A 21,744-nucleotide genomic window follows, 5' to 3' on the forward strand; every position below is an offset into this window, starting at 1 on the left:
CGTGAGCGTTGAAGTCTCCCAGAAGAACTATGGAGTCCCCAGTCGGCGCCCTTTCCAGAACACCACCCAAGGACTCCAAGAAGGCCGCGTACTCCGAACTGCCGTTTGGTGCATAGGCACAAACGACAGTCAGAGACTTTCCTCCTGCGATTCCCAGTCGCAGAGAGGCGACCCTCTCGTTCTCCGGGGAGAACTCCAGAACAGCAGCGCTCAGCCGGGGCTTGTGAGTATCCCCACACCCGCCCGGCGCCTCTCACCCTGGGCAACTCCGGAAAAGGAAAAAGTCCAGCCCCTCTCCAGGAGTTTGGTTCCAGAACCGGTGCTATGCGTGGAGGTGAGCCCAACTATATCTAGCTGGTAGCGTTCCACCTCCCGCACCAGCTCCGGTTCCTTCCCCGCCAGAGAGGTGACATTCCACGTCCCTAGAGCTAGTCTGTGATGCCGGGGGTCAGCACGCCCAGGTTTCCGCCCCAGCCTGCCGCCCAGCTCACATTGCACCCGACCCCAATGCCTATCCCTGCGGGTGGTGGGCCCACAGGGTGGCGGCACGATGTAGCTTTTTCGGGCTGGGCCCGGCCGGGCCCCATGTGCCAAGGCCCGGCCACCAGACGCTCCCCTACCAGGTCTGGCTCCAGGAGGGTGCCCCGGTTTCCCTATTCCGGGCGAGGTGCCACAACCTTGCATCGTCCGAAACAGATGTAACGTAATGATACCCATCCAAGTGAACAAAGTTATTAAGGCATCACACTTTACTCACCAGTTGTAAGTCTATCAGCAATTTCCTTGCTCACTTTTAAAGTGATGGCACCTTTACCATCTCTCAAGGTAATTATAACTTTATCCATTGTTGCAGGTCAAACCAAGGTTCTGCTGTTGCCTTATATACCCAATTGCTTGACAAGAAATGACCACACACCTGCTTGAAATGGAGCAGACCTTATTACAGTTTACAACAGATTGTGCCCGTCACAGTGATTGCTGTTGCATACTTAATGGCCATATGATATGGTTTGTGATATCTAATATTTAATCTCACAAATGTTACATTTGCTCCTAACAGGAGCACATTACATCACTTCAACCAAAACACTGATGAGTTCCATCATGGTGGTGCAGCACATGACAAATTAGCACAATAACTGCATTTAAATATGACACGACACAACTCTGGAATTTAAACACGTTTAATATATATTATACTCCACAATAGAGCTGACAGCTATTCAATAACAATATAGAGAAGTTTTATTCAACATAATATGTTGCAGATGTTGCTTTTTGCTCTTTCTTTGCATATGGGTATTCTATCTTCACTGAATTATAATTTATCTGTCTGCAGTTTCACATTTCACTTCTAAAAATAAAACATCTTTATGTAAAACAACAGGCATCTAAAATCCCCAAATACAGTTCATCCATTGTCACAAACTGAAGTACAGCTCTTTGGCTAGCTGTCAACAATTTCCTTTGCTCTCACTAAAGGAAGAAGTGACACACATTCATGTCATCACCAAGAGTTCCAACACACTGTAAAAGGAAGAGGCAGAGTCTAGTTTTCACTGTGAACACAAAACAGTTTTCTGATGTTAACAGTTCTAAATGCAAACAGTGAGGTCTGTGGATAGTTCTGAGTAACAGTGAATCAGATGTGGTTTCTGGAAAGAAACAGTTTTTTCAAAGCTTGATGACCTCACAGCTTCAACAAATCAAATCCAAACTGGGTTTGTGTTTTGCAAACTGTATGATCATTTCATGCTGCGACTGCTCCGTTAGTAAGTCCTTTCCCACATGCTGGTATTAAAAGCATACTAAAATAAATGACCTGGAACCATAACAACACAAACCAGCTTTTTGAAGCGTTTGAGGTTCTGTTTTTTTGTCAGAAAGGTTTCTGATTCCTTCTGAAGTCAGGAATAGTCAACGCAGTGTCCACAGTTTAAAGTGTGTTTGTGGTGGACTTTATCAAGTGATGAAGTGTAACTAATTACTGATCACATTAAAGTCAGAACAGCAAGGAATGTGCCAGAAAGTGTTGTATCTGTGTGTGAATATTGTAAGTAGAGCTGTACTGATTTATTTATTTTTTACATTCAAAGCTTTTATCGAGGATATCAAATGAAGCTTCTAATGTCTGAAGTCATATTTTACGACGTCATCACCCTAAAAAAACCATCTAACAAATCCATAGCATTTAATGATCAGTGTGTTCTTTATTAAATCATCTTTCTTTAATGAATAGAATAGATAGCAGTGCATGATTCCCTTTGTGTGGAGCAAGCGGGAGAGTTTTTTGATCAAAGTAAAAATGTTGTTTATGAAAGGCTAAAGGCCAACAAATGGGCTTTGAAGCAGAATATTTTGTTAGTTAAAAACATAAGATTTTTTTTTCCAATACATGATTAGAAATATTTTGATCAGATGAATGTTAATCAATCTTTTCGACACACTAATGGTACTCATTGAAACATGGTGATTTGTAGTTGACAGGATAGAAAGCAGCCTCCAATGTACTATATGCTCTGTTTTCACTTTGACTAAACAAATCCCAATTTTCCATAATCCACCCTCCATCAGAATAAGTAAACAGGAACAGTTTGGGCCATGTGACGTGAATAGATTAAATAATGAGACCGATATTCTCTCACAGGAACTGAATGTGTTTCTTCCTTCATGCTTCTGTGTTTACTAAGCCTCGTCTTCACTGTCTGAATTAGTTGGCTCTTCTGGCTGGAACAAAGGATTGTGGGTCAGTTTATGCAGATCACCGGGAGAGATCTTGCTCATCTTCCCGTCCATACCGAGCTGCATGGGCTGGATCAGATTGGTCCTGCAGGGAGAAATGGTTCGAATGTAACTATGAGTGCATGTTTGAGTACAGACTGAGTATTGGACACTGTAGCAGTATTATTGAAAAAAATGGCAGTAAAAACCACTAAATGATTATTTTCTTCTTATTATTTATGAACTCATAATAAATATATAAATTGACAAAAAACTTTCATATGCAGTGAGCTGTACGGCTCTTTACTTTCGAAAGACAAAATGTAAAAATGATTAATGGCAGCAGAATGTAGTGTGGATCTATGGATAAGTGAGTGTGTGTGTGTGTGTGTGTGTGTGTGTGTGTGTGTGTGTGTGTGTGTGTGTGTGTGTGTGTGTGTGTGCGTGCGTGCGTGCGTGCGTGCGTGCGTGCGTGCGTGCGTGCGTGCGTGCGTGCGTGCGTGCGTGTGTGTTATATTGTGAGGACTTTTTTGGGGGACAAAATGGGGACAATTGCACATCCCCATAACTAATAATTAATTACAGTTTTGGGTGAAGACCAATGGGTGCATTTAAAATAATTGTTCATCTAACTAATAGGAATAAGTAGCACAACAATATAAACATATATTTATACACTATTTTTTTTTTTGCTATAAAAGGATAAATACGGGCTCAGTTATAAATAAAAGTGCTATGAGAGGATAAATAAGAGCTCAAGTATAAAGTAAACCTAAAACACACAAAGGTTTGTAAAATGAAATAAAGAGTGTATTTATTTGTCAATATCTGTATATGTCCAGAGGCCAATTCATTTGGTATGTTAAAGTAGAAATTTAATAAAATATTATAGTTTTATATAAAAAAGAGACATGGGAATTTAAAATTCCCAAAAGTTAAAACCATACATAACCATCATAAAAAATTGACTCCAGGGTATTTTTTTTAAATGTTGTAAAATTAGGGTGAGGGTTAGGATTAGGTTAATGTTAGGGTGATGGTTATCTTAATATTAGGGTGCTGGTTAGGATTAGGTTAATGTTAGGGCGGGGTTAGGATTAGGTTAATGTAAGGGTGAGGGTTAGGATTAGGTTAATGTTAGGGCGGGGTTAGGATTAGGTTAATTTAAGGGTGAGGGTTAGGATTAGGTTAATATTAGGGTGAGGGTTAGGATTAGGTTAATGTTAGGGTGAGGGTTAGGATAAAGCTGGTAGCAGGTATGGTTAGGGTAAGTCTCGAGTCAGTAAATGTAAGTCAATGTAATTTGCCCAAAAGTCATGAAAACACTGTGTGTGTGTGACCTGCTTTTATTGACCTTGACAGCTTGTCAAACATCTGGACCAGCTTCATGGCCTCCAGTTCTTTCTGCTCCTCTGTCATTCCCTCCATGGGGTTGGGCTGTTCTTCTTCTACAACTCCTGTTACTGGGTTGATACTGGAGCACAAACAGAGGGAGCGAAATGTCAAAGGGGACAGAAAACAGCAACATTTTCTTTAAATGAAGCGCATAATTAATACACTTTAATTTACAGTAACATGGATCGAAGTTAAGTCTTGCCCTTGTTAACTGCCCTCGACCTAAACAATCTGACGTACATATGGTGCTTTGGTTAGTGACGATGAGATTTAGGATACAAATGGCCAGAATGAGAGTCCGGGTGGCTGTGCTTGGCCTTAGAGATAAGGTAGAACTGCTGCTCCTGTGTAGCCAGATGAGCTGGTTCAGACCTTTAATCAGGACGCCTCCTGGTGGCTTCTTTGTGGAGGTATTCAATACATGTTCAACTAATGGGTGGGCATGCTGGAGGGGTTATATATCCCATCCAGTCATTAAAGGTCTGAGCTACAGAACGTGGCCTGCTGTCACCAGATCCAAATGAACAGCAGATGGATGGATCATTGGTTAAACATAAAAACTTAAATGAAGTATCCGTCAAGTTCATTAGTTAAAGCTACACAACATATTTTTGGAAAAGGGTTCAATTAAAGAGACATTGAGTTGAGGTGACACAGTGTAGTGGTGGTACTGACTGGGCCTTGGCTTCTCTGTACTCCTCTGTATCAGACTCTTCATCCTCAGAGTAGATCCCAGAGTCTCTGCCCCCCCTGAGCAGTCCTCTAGCAGCCAGCAGACCTGCAGCATTACCGTATCCAGTGTACTTAATGAACCTAGAAACTGGATAGAGCATGGAACATGTAACTGTTGATATGGCAGTATTTCCAGATCATGATCATTAAAAGATTAATTCAACAAGCGTTTGGTCGGAGCCATAACCTTAGATTTCCACATCAGCTATCATAATAGTTCAAGACATACTAGCCAAGGTTTATATTAAGACAGATGTTTTTATCGATGAGCATCTTAAGAACTGCTCATTTGATCTGAAGAACCTCTTACGTTTTGTAAATTGATTTTAATCCCATCGATAGTAAGTCATATTATTGCGTTTGTTTGTTTCACCATAGCTAGTTTTGAAAATAATGTGGATATAATTGATCAATGGAGATGCTTGATGTCACAGTGAACCACGTTTTTTTAAAGTAAGTTATACAAAAATAGTCAGGAGTTATTGAAAGAAATCAACACACAGATGATTCCCTCACCACTTTCTTTGCAGAGAACAAAGAGGAACTCGGCAGCACAGTCCTTGACGTCAGTGTCGATGTGAGTCATAATACGGACCAGTTTGTTCCTCAGAGCATTGCCCACCTCTGGCCTGTTCTTCACATCACGCAGTGGGGGCAGCACCTACACACACACACACACACACACACACACACACACACACACACACACACACACACACACACACACACACACACACACACACACACACACACACACACACACACACACACACACACACACACACACACACACACACACACACACACACACACACACACACACGGGGATACCTAAGCCACCAAAATACAATACTCTCATAATTCTTCACTTAACTCTTCATCGTGGATTCTCTTTCCTTCTACTTACCTTTGACCTGAGGAACTTCCTGGTCTCTCGGTGGATTCGGGCACTCTCAGTCAGCAGATTCAGTGATGGAAGAAGGGTTTCCTTCAGCTTATGTCCCTGGGAGGCAAGGAAAATGATTTCATGATAAATGCAAGCAATCAGCTGGAACACAATAGCAAAAAAAAGTCAGTTTTATCAAACACATCCACGTAAAATAGAAGAATATCATTTTCAAATGTGTGTTGCTTTGCTCATTGGACAAGTGAACTGTAAGGTCAAAGGTAAAGCAGGAATTTTGTCTGTTATTTGTGATGGTTGTTCTTTGTTTACATCTGTTGCTTCGCCTGACCTCTAATGTTTCTTGTCCGGCAGGATTTTCTATGTTATTATTACTAGTTGAATTGACCCTTCACTAAACCCCTACCACCGATGCTACTCCGTCAAGCTTTGGGAGCTACCATGGGGCCCGCACTATCGCTTACTGCACTGAATAAATATTATTTCATTTTAAGGAAAGTAAAAAAGGCATTTCAGAGTTAAGAAACAGAAAGGTCCACAATATGTGTTTGAATGAGATATTCAGGATTTTGAACTGATTCAGCAGAGAAATTAGGTTAAAAAAGATAATTATAGAAGCTAAACCCTGCTAAGATCTTTGCGTGCTAATATTATTGATAGCAAAATACTAAGCCATGATTTTAGCCAACAATAATGAAATCGTCAAAGCAAAGATGTATAATTAACAATTGATTTCAGCTGGCCAAGAGCGATGCAAGGCAAGTGAGGCTAACTTAACAAAAGTAACTTAAGCTAAGATAAGGTTAGCCAGCTAGCTGTAGTTATGTGACATCTGCCGTTGGTGGATCTTAGTGTTTAGTCTATATAAAAACAGCAAGCTTATTAGTATCATGGACCTAATGGTCCAAGAAAAAAGTAGGAATATTACAGACAATGGCCTTATTCTAAATATACTGTCACGTTTCTGATTTGGCCGATGCCCAAGATGCTCGCTTTCTATAACATGCGAACAACAGTATGCTGACTGCAGTTAAGATAAGATAGACTTTATGGTCCCGAAAGAAATTTGTTTTAGACACATACAGTGCAGTATCTGCTGTTTAGAAAATACAAAATAGTAAAGAAGCCTCATCAATGCAGAATAGCATAAATATACATGTGTATAGTTCAGATAAAAGGTGGCATTACATAGGTTAGGCTCTAGCTAGCTCGCTACTTAGGACTTTATTGGACAGGGGTGCAAAGGAGTTCTGAAAACAGTTGAGCCTGCACTGGGGGAAGTTCACAGTGCAGTTCACTTAATGACCACCAGAGTCGTTAAAAACAAGGATTTTTATTCCACATGATAGTGTTAAGTACAATGTAAATGTCATAAGTAATAACTTTCCTGCACTGTTTGTCAGGTCCATAAGGTTTTTCTATTGGTGTGCATAGATTACAAGTGTATTAATAAAACAGCCAGCTACATATGTATAAAATCATTCAAAAGTACACCTATAAGAACTATTTTAAATAAGTACATTGTAACGAGCAAGTTGTAGCAAATAGATACCACCCTATTTTATTGCTTCTGTAGAATCATCAGTTAACACGTAGCTCCAACTAGTGACAATGAACACAGCAGCAGCTGGTTAATTTACCCTTCATAAAACATTTTTTTTTTTAAATCTTATTAAATCAAAATAAAAACCATGTTTCCTGAAATTCAGTTTATGATTCATGCCTTTTCAGTAATTATTATAGTATTGGAGGTAATGAGCCCACATACACGTTGAGCCTTGTCTTACCCGGTCAAGTGCTTTCTCCATGAATCCCAGCAGCATGTTGACAGCATCCATGTTGACCCCCATGTACTCAATGGAGCCTTGCTGCACTTTGGGGATCAACAGTACATCCAAACAGAGCAGGGGAAGGTTGCCAAGTAAGTTAACAGTGTGGCTGAGAAAAAAAAAAATAAGGGAGGTGGGAGTTAGGGGGACAGGGTCATGTAAGAGCAGCGTCTGTATGGATCGATGAACAGAAAAACAAGTAAAGCGCTTGTCGTCCTACCTGTGGAACTCCTCGGTCCGCTCCTCTCCGTCTGCCTGGCTCATCAGACAGTGTCTCAGTATGGCTCCCAGATGTCTGTACTCTGCTGCCTCTTCCTTCACACAGATTTTACACACACATAATATTTACATGTTCCAAAGAGATCCTTTATCATTAATAAAAAGTTGTCGTTTTTGTACATTTTTACACTCGCTTGTGTGTAACAAGCTGACGAGAGATGTGGTTCTTGTATTGCAGATAATATCTTCCAACAAACAGCAATTCTAGCATGTTAGACACAAACTTGTGGTTGAATTGTCTCAAGAAACAGAAGCCCCAGGAACTTTTCCCTTGACTTTTCATCCAAAGCCACGACACCACATTGTTAACAGTTTTGGTTTGGACTGAAATGTCTCAACAACTATTGGATGGTTTGCCAGTAAATTTAGTGAAAACTATTTAATGCATCTCCAGAGACGGAACTCTATTGACTTTGGGGTTTCCTTGACTTTCCAAGGTTTTCACGTATCCAGTGAAATATCTAAAAATCCACTTGATGGATTGGCACAAAACGTGGTTCAGATATTCATGTCCCCCTCAACATGAATTGTAATATTGTTGATGATCTATGTATAAATAGCACGTACAGTAATTCAAAGTTACTTTACGAGAATGAAAAACTCAGGTGGTAAATTTGGATAACGTTTGCATTTGGCTAAAAGCACTATTAGCCTAAATACAGCTGAGGAAAGGTTGTAGACCCTTAGGTGCATCACAAACCGGCCACTTCACGCAAATAATGACTGTGAATTGCATTGTGAATTGTTATACAAACAGAAGATACAGGAACAAATTCAAAATGTTTGGTACATTTTTACACCAGGCCAAACCATACTATTGAAGAACAAACTTCCCCAGCTTTCTTCAGTACCTCATCGACCTTGCGCCTGGTTGTGTCGAACGTGATATTGAACAGTATTTTCAGTATTTCCATGGCTAGTTCTGTCTGCTGCCGGCTCAGCGGGGGCAGTTGGTCAGGTGGCACATCTCCAAACCCTGCTCTGGCCGTCTCCAATGTATCCGGCCAACACAGACCCAGTGTGGCATCCAACTGGTTGCCTAGGACACCAGACAGGACGGGAAGATATCAACTCAATGCTTTTTACCTCAGTAAATTTTAACCTTCTTGTAAATGCTTGTCTGCTTTTGTTTTATTCTTTTCAACATGTCTTGTAGATTTTTCATGAGTTGTTGGACTTCAGAACATCATAGGTGTTACAGACATTGTTTTGCTTCCACCCTGAAGCCCTTTTTGCTTTCTCGCCTCGCAGATTTCCATGAATCGTTGTGGTACCTGGACCGTGGTCGTGCCTCCTGTTGTGACCCGGCTGACACCCACTGCTACTTCCATTATTATTATTATTGTTAGTCACATTACTATTACTATTCCCTATATCATTATCTTAATTCTACTATAGTCATTGCTGCTGTTATTATAAGTAGTATTCATTTCTTTTTCCTTTGTTACTCTGCTTACTACTCTGATTATATGAATCATTATGTCATATACATTGAATGTGTTGTAACTCTGTTATGTTGTTCATTCTGTACACATGACATCTATTGCATTCTGTCCATCCTGGGAGAAGGATCCCTCCTCTGTCGCTCTCCCATAGGTTTCTTCCTTTTTTCTCCTGTTATAGGTTTTTTTTAGGAGAGTTTTTCCCATGCCGATGTGAGGGTTCCGGGACAGAGGATGTTTGACAAATTTGTAATTTGTGATTTTGGGCTATACAAAATAAACTGAATTGAATTGAATTGTTGACCAGGAAGTGAGTTGCCTCTCAGCATTGGTTACCCTGGAGACTAGAAACCTAGAGAGAGGACGCTGGTATCCCAGGTCAGTAGACACACTGGTCACACAGGAAGTGGGTTACCTAGCAGACTGATGCCGTGAAGCTCCTGAACAAGCTGCGCCCTGACGTCCACTCTCAGGGCAGTCAGCAGGAAGGTGATGCGCAGGTCAAAGAAACGCACCTGGACAGAAAGCAGATGCATGGAGACTTTATCTGCTTTTTAATAACCCTGCTGGTTATTGAACCTCAATACCTATTTTGTATGTGTGTACTGTAAACTACCAAAAGAAGGCACTGGATGCATTATCAGTCTGTGTTTCAAGGTATTCTTTGAGTAGGTATTTCCTGTCTTACATTAAGTCATTTCCTGATTGATTTTTGTCATTGGTAGATTTCTTGTTCTAAATAAGAAAACATTTGAGAGGTTTGGCTGATTTTGTTGAATAAAAGGAAAAGGTTTGAAGAAAAGAAAAACATGGCCATGTCCTTTCACAGTAGTGTATCAAAAAATGTATTTGTATTTGTACAAAATCCTAGTATTGACACCTGTGCTGAAAAGTGTAACCCAACCTCCTACAAATGATGTCCTTAATTCAATTATTTGCAAAAGAAAAGATACATATGCAGTTCTTATGGTTATATTTAGGTAAATGGTTTAAAAGAACATGGTAAAAGTTGGAAAATTAAGCATGAGCTAGGACTTGCATTCTCTCTCCTGACCAGCAGGGGACGACCCCTCCGGGTGCTAAAATAAGTCTTATTGTAAAGAAGTCAATGAGAAAATGACTCTACTTCTCTCTTGATTTATTCCCTCAGTAAACATTGTAAACATGAGTTTATGGTCTCAATCTCTAGTTTCAAGTCTTCTTCAATACAGCATGGTGTTCATTTAGTAAATGATGGTCCATTTAGAGTCACATAGACCATAAAGCAGGGTATGATTTAGGGTGGGGCTACCTTGTGATTGACAGGTCTCTACCAGAGCAGTATCTCTTGGTCACTCCTCGACAGTCCAAATATGCCAAGATGGTGACGGCAAAAATGCCAAACTCAAGGCTTCAAAACTGCAGTCCCCAAACCAATGGGTGACGTCCTGACGAGTTAGTCCACTTCTTATATACATCTATGGACATGACGTCTTTGCGTGTTCAATATATACACTAACTGCAATCCTCCCCTAACCTTTGGTCAGGTTAACTCCCCCACTACTAATTAGACTCCCACATTACAACATCTTTCCATACCTCATGGATCCAGGTGGGATCATGGCACTGCTTCAGCCTCTCTGCCACACCCTTTATCAGCTGTAGATCTGCTGCTACCGCCTGCAATCCATCCATCCATCCAAAGATGCATTTTATAAATTAGCACCAACCAAATAACATTTAGTAATCTGATGAATTCATGTCAACGTAGGCTTGAGGAGACACACAGCAGACTGACCTGTCCTGTCTCGTTGCGTAGCAGGATGTTAGAGATGGACTTGAGAGACTCAACTATCACTTCCTGGTCAGAGTTTTCTGAAGGAGGGCAGGATTCCCTCACCTCCTCGCTGGGTACCTCTGCAGTCTCTTCTTCCCCTTCTCCTTCCTCACCCTCCACTAGGAAGAGAGTGAATGGCAAAGTCAAGCAGCACATCCAGCCTTCATGTAGAGCGCTTTCAGGGTAAAAGGTTGTGACGAAGGAGAAACAGAGCTGCTTCCATCTCTATTTAAGCTCATTTAGATCTTGCTGCTGGCTGTCATTCACATAAATGTTGTCTAGAACCTTGTCTTGTGTAACACCTTCCACTCACAAGAGCTGTGAGCACAGATTTGATTACTCCCTGTTTAAAATTAATAAGTAGGTTTCAAAAAATTGTCTGACTGCTAGGGTTTCTGTCTTATTTTTTGCGATGTTACAGTGTTCCCAGATCTCTGCAATTATTATTGCGAGTACACTGCCATTATTAATGATAGAAAGATGGCCAAAACTACATAATTAATGACGGCTGCTTTTCATATTGGTGAGCTGCATTCAGGTTCATGGTAGCGCTGGTCCTCTGGAATTACTTCTTGGGACACTTAATGGAACACAACCATCGGTAATGTTACTACATCTTGTCTACACAGGCGTCACAGTAAAAGCAGCATGTTGGCTCAACAGCAGCTTAGCTCCATCGTCTGTGTACACGGGATGGGTTCATGGACAGTACTGAGTGTAGGTCACCTGAGTTTTGGCTGCTCGCAGAACCCAACACAAAATCACTGTAGTTACAAGCATTTCATAGGAGAAAAATAGACTTTAAACATCAAAATGTGCTTTTTCCTGCAATGACAAATGTCTGCAGAATGCTGAATCGAGGACACACGCTTATTTAAACTGAGAATCCTACAAATATTGATTTTACTTCAATACTTCAATCAGGATTGCAATTTAGAATTCATGCACTGCAAATGTAGAGGTCCCAGGGAGCTTTGAAAAGATAATGCAAACAGAAGGATTTGTGCATTAAACCGATTTTTTGTCCCTTTAAGTGTCATGGGGATTATGGGGAGTACATGGGAGAAGCAACAAAACAGGAGCACTAGGACAGAAGCCTTTGGATCTAAAACCCTGGGAAAACTGGTTGACAGGGATTACCTTGGCCCTCCGCCTGCTGGCTGTGGACAGGTGTGACAGTACTGACCACGGCAATGCCGGCGTAGTGGGCCAGAGTGGCCATGGCAGAGCGGCTGATGAAGGGCTCCAGGCAATGTTGGTCCCTGGACAGGATTCGAACGGTTTCTAGACAGGCCAGCTGACAGGAAGGCTGCAGCTCCCTGTTCAGGAAACCGAGGACCAGTCCACCCAGAAGCTGCATCACACAACAAAAGCAAAGATTTAAATCTTAAAAGGAACAATAAAAAACATAATCTGGTAGTAGAATCACTACTGAATACCACTGCTCTAAAATATTTCACTCATTTGAGTTATCTTTAATAATATAACTAAGTTAAAACATCTTCAAAGGCGCTTGTGTCTTCTGTCACGCAATGGCACATACTGATTTTGCTTCTTCCCCGGAGTTCTTGTGCTTTCTCGCCTCGCAGGTTCCCAGGAATCGGGGTTATATTTGGACTGTCATCGTGCCACCTACTGAGGCCCTGCTGACACCCACTACTACTACCACTATCATTATTAGTCACATTACTATTATTATTGCCTGTACTATTACGCTTATTGACTTGCTTCTACCCTGGAGTCTTTGTGCTTTCTCGCTTCGCAGGCTTCTATAAATCGTGGCTGTACCTGGACCGTGGATGTGCATCCTGCTACGGCCCTGCTGACACCGACTGCTACCACCATTATTATTATTACTAGTCACATTACTATTACTATTACCTGTACCATTAAGCATTTTAGCTTTACTTCCACCCTGAAGCCCTTTTGCTTTCTCGTTCTGCAGGTTTCCATGAATCGTTGTGGTACCTGGACCATAGTCGTGCCTCCTGCTGTGAGCCGACTGACACCCACTGCTACTTCGATTATTATTATTAGTCACATTACTATCCCTATTTTCATGGCTATAATTCTACTGTAATAATTGCTGCTGTTATTATAAGTAGTCTTATTATATGAATCATTTATGTCATATACATTGAATGTGTTGTATCTAAGAACTGTTATGCTGCTCATTCTGTACACATGACATCTATTGCATTCTGTCCATCCTGGGAGAAGGATCCCTCCTCTGTCGTTCTCCCATAGGTTTCTTCCTTTTTTCTCCCTGTTAAAGGGTTTTTTTAGGGGAGTTTTTCCTGTGCCGATGTGAGGGAAGGACAGAGGATGTCGCATCTGCACAGATTGTAAAGCCCTCTGAGGCAAATTTGTAATTTGTGATTCTGGGCTATACAAAATAAACTGAATTGAATTGAATTGAACATAAACTGCACCTGAACTGTTCTGGCCTCTAGACTCAACCACTATTTTTATCCTCTGCAGTCTACCATCTTTCTCTGAAACTTTGGGATTTGAGATGGAGGTATGGCTGCATGACTGCGATCTATTCACCCTCCCCACCTATTTTTCTCTTAAATTATCAGTGGAGTTGGGTGAGTTTGTTACCACCCTGATTCTCTTCTCCTGTGTCATCTCTTCCTTCTATCCAGCTCCACTAACTTGTTGGTTATAGAATTAGAAGACCAAGGTAGAGCACATTTGTAGAGAAAAGATGAGCATGAACTGACTAACTTAATTATGTATTTAATATATCACACAATCCTCAGGATGAGTGGAGTGCCCTAAACCATCATTGTCACAGACTGAATCAGTAGGTTTTACAGTTAAAACTTTCCTCACTGATGACTGAAGGTGCCACTTATGTTACTTCCTTGCTTATTGAAAGACCACAAAATCCAGCTGTTGAGCATTTGCCCTTATAAACTGTGCTTATATCGGCCTTGTTTTGCATTGAACTTTATGCAAAAGCTCAAACCGGCATCAAACTTACTTATTTAAATGAAGGACCGGTCTTAAGACTGGTCAGGAACGGGGCTCTGGGCTGTCCTTAAGTGACCGTGCACACAGGTTGTTTTTAGAGACAGTCAAGTGGCTGCTTCTTTAAATTGTCTGGATTTTCAGTACACTTACCCGCGTATTTAATGCCACTTCAAACTACTGTTTCAACAGAAGCCGAGAATGGCAGTGCTAGCAATTATCTTTTTATTGCCGTTATCTCGAGATCACAAGTTAATTAAAGAAAGAAAGAAAACTAGCTTTGTTTTTTGATTTAACAACATACTCCCCTTGTTATCATGAGGAAACAAAAGGTTGTTTTATTTAAAATGTTTATTAGAGATCAGGATTACAATGCTAGCATGCTGACTGCGGTCAAGCCGTCACTTGCAATCACAGACTGTATTGAAGTCTGTATATAAAACAATGAAGATAAATACTGTATATATAATTATTGGATTGTATTTAAAAAGAAGTATAAAACTTGTTACCTGAGTCCCTTATAATTAAGAAAGAAAATACCACTAATATGTGAGGGAAATATTTAAAATCTTTGAATTTTGGGTCACTTGGAAATTTTCATCTCTGAAGTCATGCAGAATTGATTTTGTATATTCCCTTTATGAACACCGTATTTTGAAAACTGGATTTAGTCACACATGTATCCTTCCGCTAATCTATATTAACAGATTCTGCACTTACATGTAGAATCTGTGGGCAACAGGACAAGATTTTGGCATCTAAAGCGTTCTGTTTCCATTTTTAGTCCGACTGGTATTGACTGATCACATTTGCGCAGGCCTTGGTTGAATGCAGGTAAACGGTCTGAGTGGAAAGCAAAAGTGGCAGAATGCATTAGCCAAAATGCAATCTGGAACCCACCGGCTATCGTACGACTATGATTTAGATTTTTATTGGTTTCAAATTAGCCTGTTAACTGGCTACTTGTGAAACAGCCCTGTCTTACACGTCGACTTTCGTCGGTCTTTAATCTGAAGTTGCTAAAGGCACTGTGACAATGAACAGGTAGGAGGAAGTCTTGGGACCGCTGTCAGCAGGCTAAACCAGAAACCCAGCAATATTGCCCCCTGCCCCAGAGGCTTATCTGTTGTCAGACCAATAGTAGATGGGTTCCAAGACTGTCCTTCCACTAACTTTGTCACGTCTGTCGCTAGCTGCCAGCTCCATGGAGACTTTTCAACATTCCTAATGTGTCCCATCTTATATCCTGTTGTTAGTTTATGTGAAGGACCTCAGCTGACAAGAAGTAAACATGGACCCAAGCTGTTGCCTAGCTATGCAATTCCTTGTCAGCTCCCTCTGGGCCCATGGGAGGCATCTATCTGACTGCTGTAGGACTCCTGAGCTCTGATTAACATGATAAGTAATGAGAGGAAAAGGCCTTTAGGTTTCTCGAGATCTCAAGATAACAAAGTATGTTCTTTCATGATAATGTTCATTCCAGAGAAAACAAAAGGCAACTTTTTCAAGATAACAAGATGATTAACTCATGTTCTTGATTAAAAGTCAGTGAGCAGAACTGTCTTAAGATGGAATACCTCTCTGTCCCGCCCGTCCTCCTTGCTGAACGTAAAGCAGTGGTTCATCTGAAGGAAGGAAAAGCAGTGATTAAAGGTGTGAGGTACAGAAGAAGAGCCAAAACAGAACAGCAGAAGCAACAAGAAGCAGAAGACGGTAAGGACGGGGGAAAGAGGAAAAAAGAGAAAAAAATCATACAGAAAATGTTAAAAATGTGTCAACAAAGAAACAGAGCATAGAATCGTTTGTGCTGCAAAACCTCTGACAGAAGCGGTTGGGGTGGATGGCTAATTTCACATTTATTTTCTTTTACCTAGGTCCACCATGTTTCCCAGACAGTGTAACACAACTCTGACATAGACAGTAAAGGCAACATGACACAGTTACACTTTGCCTCAATGGATTTCCACTGGAATATTTACATGATAATGCCTACAATTTAAAACTGTGACTGGAATTTTTAATTAAACTATACTACTAGCTGCAATCCTTTTTTGTTTGTTTGTGTGTTTGTGAGCACAGAATACACTGAAAACACAACTTCTATTCAATTCAGTTTATTTTGTATAGCCCAGAATCACAAATTACAAATTTGCCTCAGAGGGCTTTACAATCTGACAGGCTTTACAACTTCTGCATATTATCACCTTATAAAGTCTTATGTGGAACATGTTAGCAACAGTTTCACACATCTAACGGACACAGACCAACATTAGCCTTCATTAGGAGTTATGCTTGTGTCCACCTGATGAAAGTCCAATATTCACTTTTTTTTTGGTTTCCACCAACTCTTGAGGGAAATAACCATCTCTTTAGCTGCTCAATGCACTAACTGTGTCAGTGTGTCAGTAGGTGTAACAGTGCTTTATCACAAAACAGCTGCCTGCTTCTGCTGGAAACAAGAATGTTGACAGCAGAGTTTAAGGGCTGAAAAGCAGGGAGCTAAAAGAGGCTAAAAAGCTCTGTAGAGCAGCGGGGGAGGGCAGAGTTAGAGCTAATTATCTGTATGCGGTCATTTGATCCGTTGATGAGGTAAATAAGAAGCACTGTCATGGTTGTGGGATTAAAGCCTCCATGGAATCCATTACAGCAAAGAAATGTATGAACTTGTTCAGTACAATATTTATATCGGGCTTATACAGTACCATGTCCACACGCCAACCAAATGCCATATTTAAACAAATTTAAAATATCGGCAAATTTAAACATACAACTAATTTTGATTTCACTTTCTGTTTTCATTCATCTTCAATTAACCTAAGCTGCATGTCTTTGGACTGTGGGAGGAAGCCAGAGAACCCACGCTGACAACATGTAAACTCCACACAGAAGGCCGTTTAGCCCGGGAATTGAACCCAGGCCCCTCTTGCTGAGATGCAACAGTGCTAACCACTACACCACACTGTAGCCCCAAACTTTCAGTTTTAAACATGGTATAATATAGTTCTTGTCAACTGCATTGCTTGGCAGGTTTTGAAAAACAAACAAAAACAGGAAAAAAATGAACAATTTACTGTCCCGCTCACTTCTACGGTTGTGTTTTCCTTGTTTTCAGTTTTCAGCAATTATTTCCTGTTGGTATCACCTTTGTCTCTAGTTTCAGATACTTTACTTCCTGACCTTGTTTCCCACATGTCTGACAGTCTGCCACGCTTTGATTGTTTTCCCATGTGCCTCGTCATCACCCTCCTTTCATTGTGCATCTGATCTGTGTGCTCCCTTTGGTCTGGACCAGTTCATCTATTCTGTTTAAGTGAGCGTTCCAGTCTTTCTGTTTTTTAGACCAATCTTCAGTACTTTGGCCGAGATCTTGCCCAAGCAGTTTTTGGATACCTGTGTCTGTTTCTGGGCGACTTCCCATGTACCAAACCCTTGCTGTTAAGTAAAGACTTGGCATTCTACCAGATCGCTATCAATCTCAATAATGGAAGAAAGTGCTGCAGTACACAAAAATATTAAAACTGTCTTTCCAGCGCAGGTAAAGTAAGCGCTCTCTCTCTCTCTCCCTCGGTTTGTTACCTCGCTGTCTCTGACTCATTTTAACGTTACCTGTGATTTCCACATCTCTTTGTTGTCTTTACGTGCAGTTTATTATTGGCCCTACCAACAAACAAGTTATACTGTCCGGTTACTAAAAGTTAATCCACACATTCCAGCCAAAAGAATCCACAATCCTTAGTGCCCACGCTATAACAAAAACATTTTTATTAGATAAAAAATAACTTGAACACAGAGAGCACCAAGTCCAAGGCCCCTGCTATGGAGAAAATGCACCCGGTGAGGGCCAGCCAGAGCCAGGGAGAATTTCGACAAGGTGATCCTCCCATAGAAAGGTTTTACTGGACTGGGTAGATTGGGAGGACCCCACCGTTTGAAAAGTGTTCAAATATTTTCGGCTTATTATAATGTGGTGGATCAACTGCAACTAACAACAGAAAACACTAATAGTCTATTACTAACAATAAGCCATTGCAACCATAGACTGTATATAAGAAATGGATGTAGTCATGGTGACGTCACTCATTGGTTTGTGAACTGCTGTTTTGAAGCATCAAGTTCGGAGATTTCGGCCTCGCAATATTGTTTTTTTTCGCAATCAATGAACAGAAGTTACCCTATTTGGAATGCAGAGGAGTGACGTAGAGACGCAAAATACGGCTCTGGTAGCGGTAACAACCTGTCAATCACCGTGGCCCTGCCCTAAAGCATACCCTGCTTTATGGTCTATTTGACTCTAAATGGACCATAATTTACTAAATGAACATCATGCTGTATTGGAGAAGACTTGAAACTAGAGATTGAGACCATAAACTCATGTTTACAATGTTTACTGAGGGAATAAATCAAGAGAGAAGTAGAGTCATTTTCTCATATATATATATATATAATTTGGAAGCATTTATGCCAACACATTCTTGTAAAGAAAAGGTATTATACTGATTGGGGAACAAAGAGACCCCTCTGATTGTATAGAAGAGAATGAATACAATCAAGGACAAGTCCCTTAAGAGCTAGAATGAATGACTTGTATTCAGACAATGTGCGGGTATTTAGTGTTTCTTACCAGAGACCTTCGACATTCGGAGTCTCCTGAATAAACCGGAGCAGCACTGACGCGGGTATTTAGCTCCTCATCTCTTAAAGGCTTTAGAAGAGGAGGATTTGACCGGAGGCCGGAGGAGATTGTATTTCTGTATCGGAGAATGTAATCCAATTGCCTTCAAGATCAACTCCCACACGGCTGACGTGGCTGAGAGGAGCGACCAGCAGTGCTCACCTGGAGCTATAGCAGACAGCGTGTTGAGAAGGTCAGGTGGCTTTTACACAAGTCAAGACTGAAAGTTCTATTCTGGTGAAGATCACAGTTAAGTGCACCTTGTATCCTCAGAGTTTTCCTTGGAGGAAACATCTTGTTGTCTGGGAGGTGCACAAAAATACTGCCAAGAGCAGAATATGTCTCTATTTTATATTGAATTCACCTCATGAGACATATTGAAGATCGATTTGGTCATCACAATGATCCATACAATAACCATCTGCAGTAAACAACATCGTGGTGCCATGAATAAAAATTAAAGTAAAATTCAAAATGTGGTCTAGTTTCTTCATACTGTATCATTTTATGTCTGAGATAATTTGTGGAGTTTAATTTGTTTTAAAAAAAATTATAGATGATCTGGGAACAATATTGTTGTTCTTTTAAAAACCCTTTGCCCAAACAATCTCTGTTACACCATGTTGCTCATCACAGCCACATGTCTACCTGCTATGTTATTATTAACTCAGGGCTCCGGGGGACACTTGTTTAAAAGGAGAGGAGGAGCAGAGCTGTTGCCCCGGTTACCAGGAGTGATGGAAACACCAGGGGAGCACTGGCAGGAGCAGATGGTCCTAATGGGAGTTATTAGAGAGAGAAGTTTTAATTGTTTACATTTTTAAACGCATGGAACTGTTTCCGATGTGTCTGTCTCCAACATACCCGTTGATCCACACTGCAGCAGAAACTCTAATATAATAATAATTATCAAAAAGGTTTTATAGGGAATCCAGATTATAGGGTTTGTTATCAAGCTTTATACTGTACAGCTGGCATTAATGCTATAATCAAAATCAACTTTTTGTCTGTATGATCACACGTGAGCTGGTTGAAAAACATACAATGCATGACTAGGTTGAAACCTAGCATATGGATGGAACCAGGCGGCAACCTCCGGTTATTCACAGCGAAGCCAATGTGGAACTTTCTTAAAACTTGCATTCTCTCTCCTGACCAGCAGGGGGAGACTTCTCCCGATGCAAAAAGAAGTCTGATTGTATAGAGGTCTATGAGAAAATGACCGTACTTCTCACTTGATTTATTCCCTGATAATGGTGTATTTGACTCTAAATGGACCATAATTTACTAAATGAACACCATGCTGTATTGAAAAAGACTTGAAACTAGAGATTGAGACCATAAACTCATGTTTACAATGTTTACTGAGGGAATAAATCAAGAGAGAAGTAGAGTCATTTTCTCATAGACTTCTATACAACCAGAGGAGTCGCCCCTGATGGACATTAGAGAGAATGCAGGTTATAAGACACTTCCGCATTGGCTTCACTCGGCAGAACTGCAGGTTGCCGCCTGGTTTGTACCAGTTATGACACATCATAGAATATAAACAGGCCAGGTTAGCTTTGTTGCTCAGTCTTTATGTGCCAAGTTGTCTCAATGTGAAATCACTCCCATCAAAACTCTCAAGAAGTTTATTATTACATATGTAGTGTAAGAGAGTGTAGTTTTACTCTATTCAAATGTAACCATCCCAAACAGGAAGCGGTTGGTATTGAAATACTCAAATAAGTCCAAAACACACACACGCACACACACACCAAGATATTAGTGTCTTCAAACAAGCAATCAGGAGTAGCCACATCTCCAAGAGCTTCCAACAAGCTTCTTCAAATTAGAAGCAAAAACATGTACTGTGGCTCTGATTAATATTATCAATACATGATTATTATAGAGATGGGTATTTCATATTTTATTTACATTGAAAGCTTCAATATGTTTTTGTATTAACAATGGATGAAATGACCATGTGTCATGTGAAAGGCATTGCTCTTAGTGACATGACAAACCCACAGAGAATTATCAGCAGCTTATCGGTTGCCCAGAGCTTTTCAGCCTCTTTTAGCTTTTTTTGTTTAAAATCTTCAGTATTACCGTGTAAATAATATTTTTTGAAATGTGTCACATATGACTGTGTCACAATATTTGTTTAATTAATATTTTTTTATTTTTATAAAATGTGATGCAATGAAGACCGTAAACTTTCTAGGGATGTTGATAATAATCATGTGATCTGGAGCAAAGAACTGTGGGCCAAACGGCCCGGTCTCCCCTAATAAGGATAATGCAAGCATCACCATCTAAACGGAGCAGGTATCTGTGGCTGAGCTACAGCTATTTATGCTAAACAGGCACCAAACACAGGACATTCATGTGTATGGCAAACTGTTTACCTCCGTGTTGTAGCTCTGTAGAGCCGCTAAGGCAGTGTCCTGCTCTCCCGTCTCCATTTGCTCTATGGTGGCTTTTAAATCCATTTTCATCGCCATTGAGCTAGCAGCAGCTTCCTCCTGGATCCACCGTCACAGCAGAACTGAGAGTGTGTGTGTGTGTGTGTGTGTGTGTGTGTGTGTGTGTTTGTCACTCAGGTTGTATATTCACGCTATAGTTTGTCACCACCCACAGATGACTGCATCAGGGCATGATGTCTGGATCCCTACGAGCCAGAGAGAAGCGATTAACGGACAGGATTAGAGCGAGCCAACAGCTGCGTTCAGGTGTCCCGGGGAAAGACCGAAGAAATGCAGAAATTGAGAAATGGAGAAATGGAGAAATGTAGTTCATGTTAGCTTACAGACCGTATGCTCTCTCCAATTTACGGATTTGTATTTATTGCTATTATAACCACATTAATAAATACACATGTATTCTTGTTATTAATAATAAAGGGGGAGTTATTTTTAATGAAACCCCTTTAGACTGCCCATGTAGAGATTAGACAAAATCAAAGTTTTTATGAGTTTAAAATACTTTTTCTC

At 40.6% G+C, this 21,744-nt stretch overlaps 1 protein-coding gene across 1 annotated transcript; it reads right to left on the reverse strand.

Annotated features, from left to right (window-relative positions):
- Positions 1 to 1,279: 1,279 nt before the first annotated feature.
- On the reverse strand, positions 1,280 to 21,410 carry ric8a (RIC8 guanine nucleotide exchange factor A). Its single transcript, XM_054620445.1, has 14 exons — positions 21,160 to 21,410; positions 15,672 to 15,719; positions 12,259 to 12,472; positions 11,080 to 11,237; positions 10,881 to 10,961; positions 9,718 to 9,817; positions 8,712 to 8,899; positions 7,802 to 7,896; positions 7,540 to 7,690; positions 5,756 to 5,851; positions 5,365 to 5,509; positions 4,792 to 4,936; positions 4,076 to 4,195; positions 1,280 to 2,827 (listed from the first exon to the last, which is right to left on the reverse strand). The coding sequence occupies exons 1-14, from the start codon at positions 21,253 to 21,255 to the stop codon at positions 2,686 to 2,688; spliced, it is 1,779 nt and encodes a 592-aa protein (XP_054476420.1). The 5' UTR covers positions 21,256 to 21,410; the 3' UTR covers positions 1,280 to 2,685.
- Positions 21,411 to 21,744: the final 334 nt, after the last annotated feature.

The sequence above is a fragment of the Anoplopoma fimbria genome, chromosome 19 (assembly GCF_027596085.1).
Source record: "Anoplopoma fimbria isolate UVic2021 breed Golden Eagle Sablefish chromosome 19, Afim_UVic_2022, whole genome shotgun sequence".
NCBI lineage: Eukaryota > Metazoa > Chordata > Actinopteri > Perciformes > Anoplopomatidae > Anoplopoma > Anoplopoma fimbria.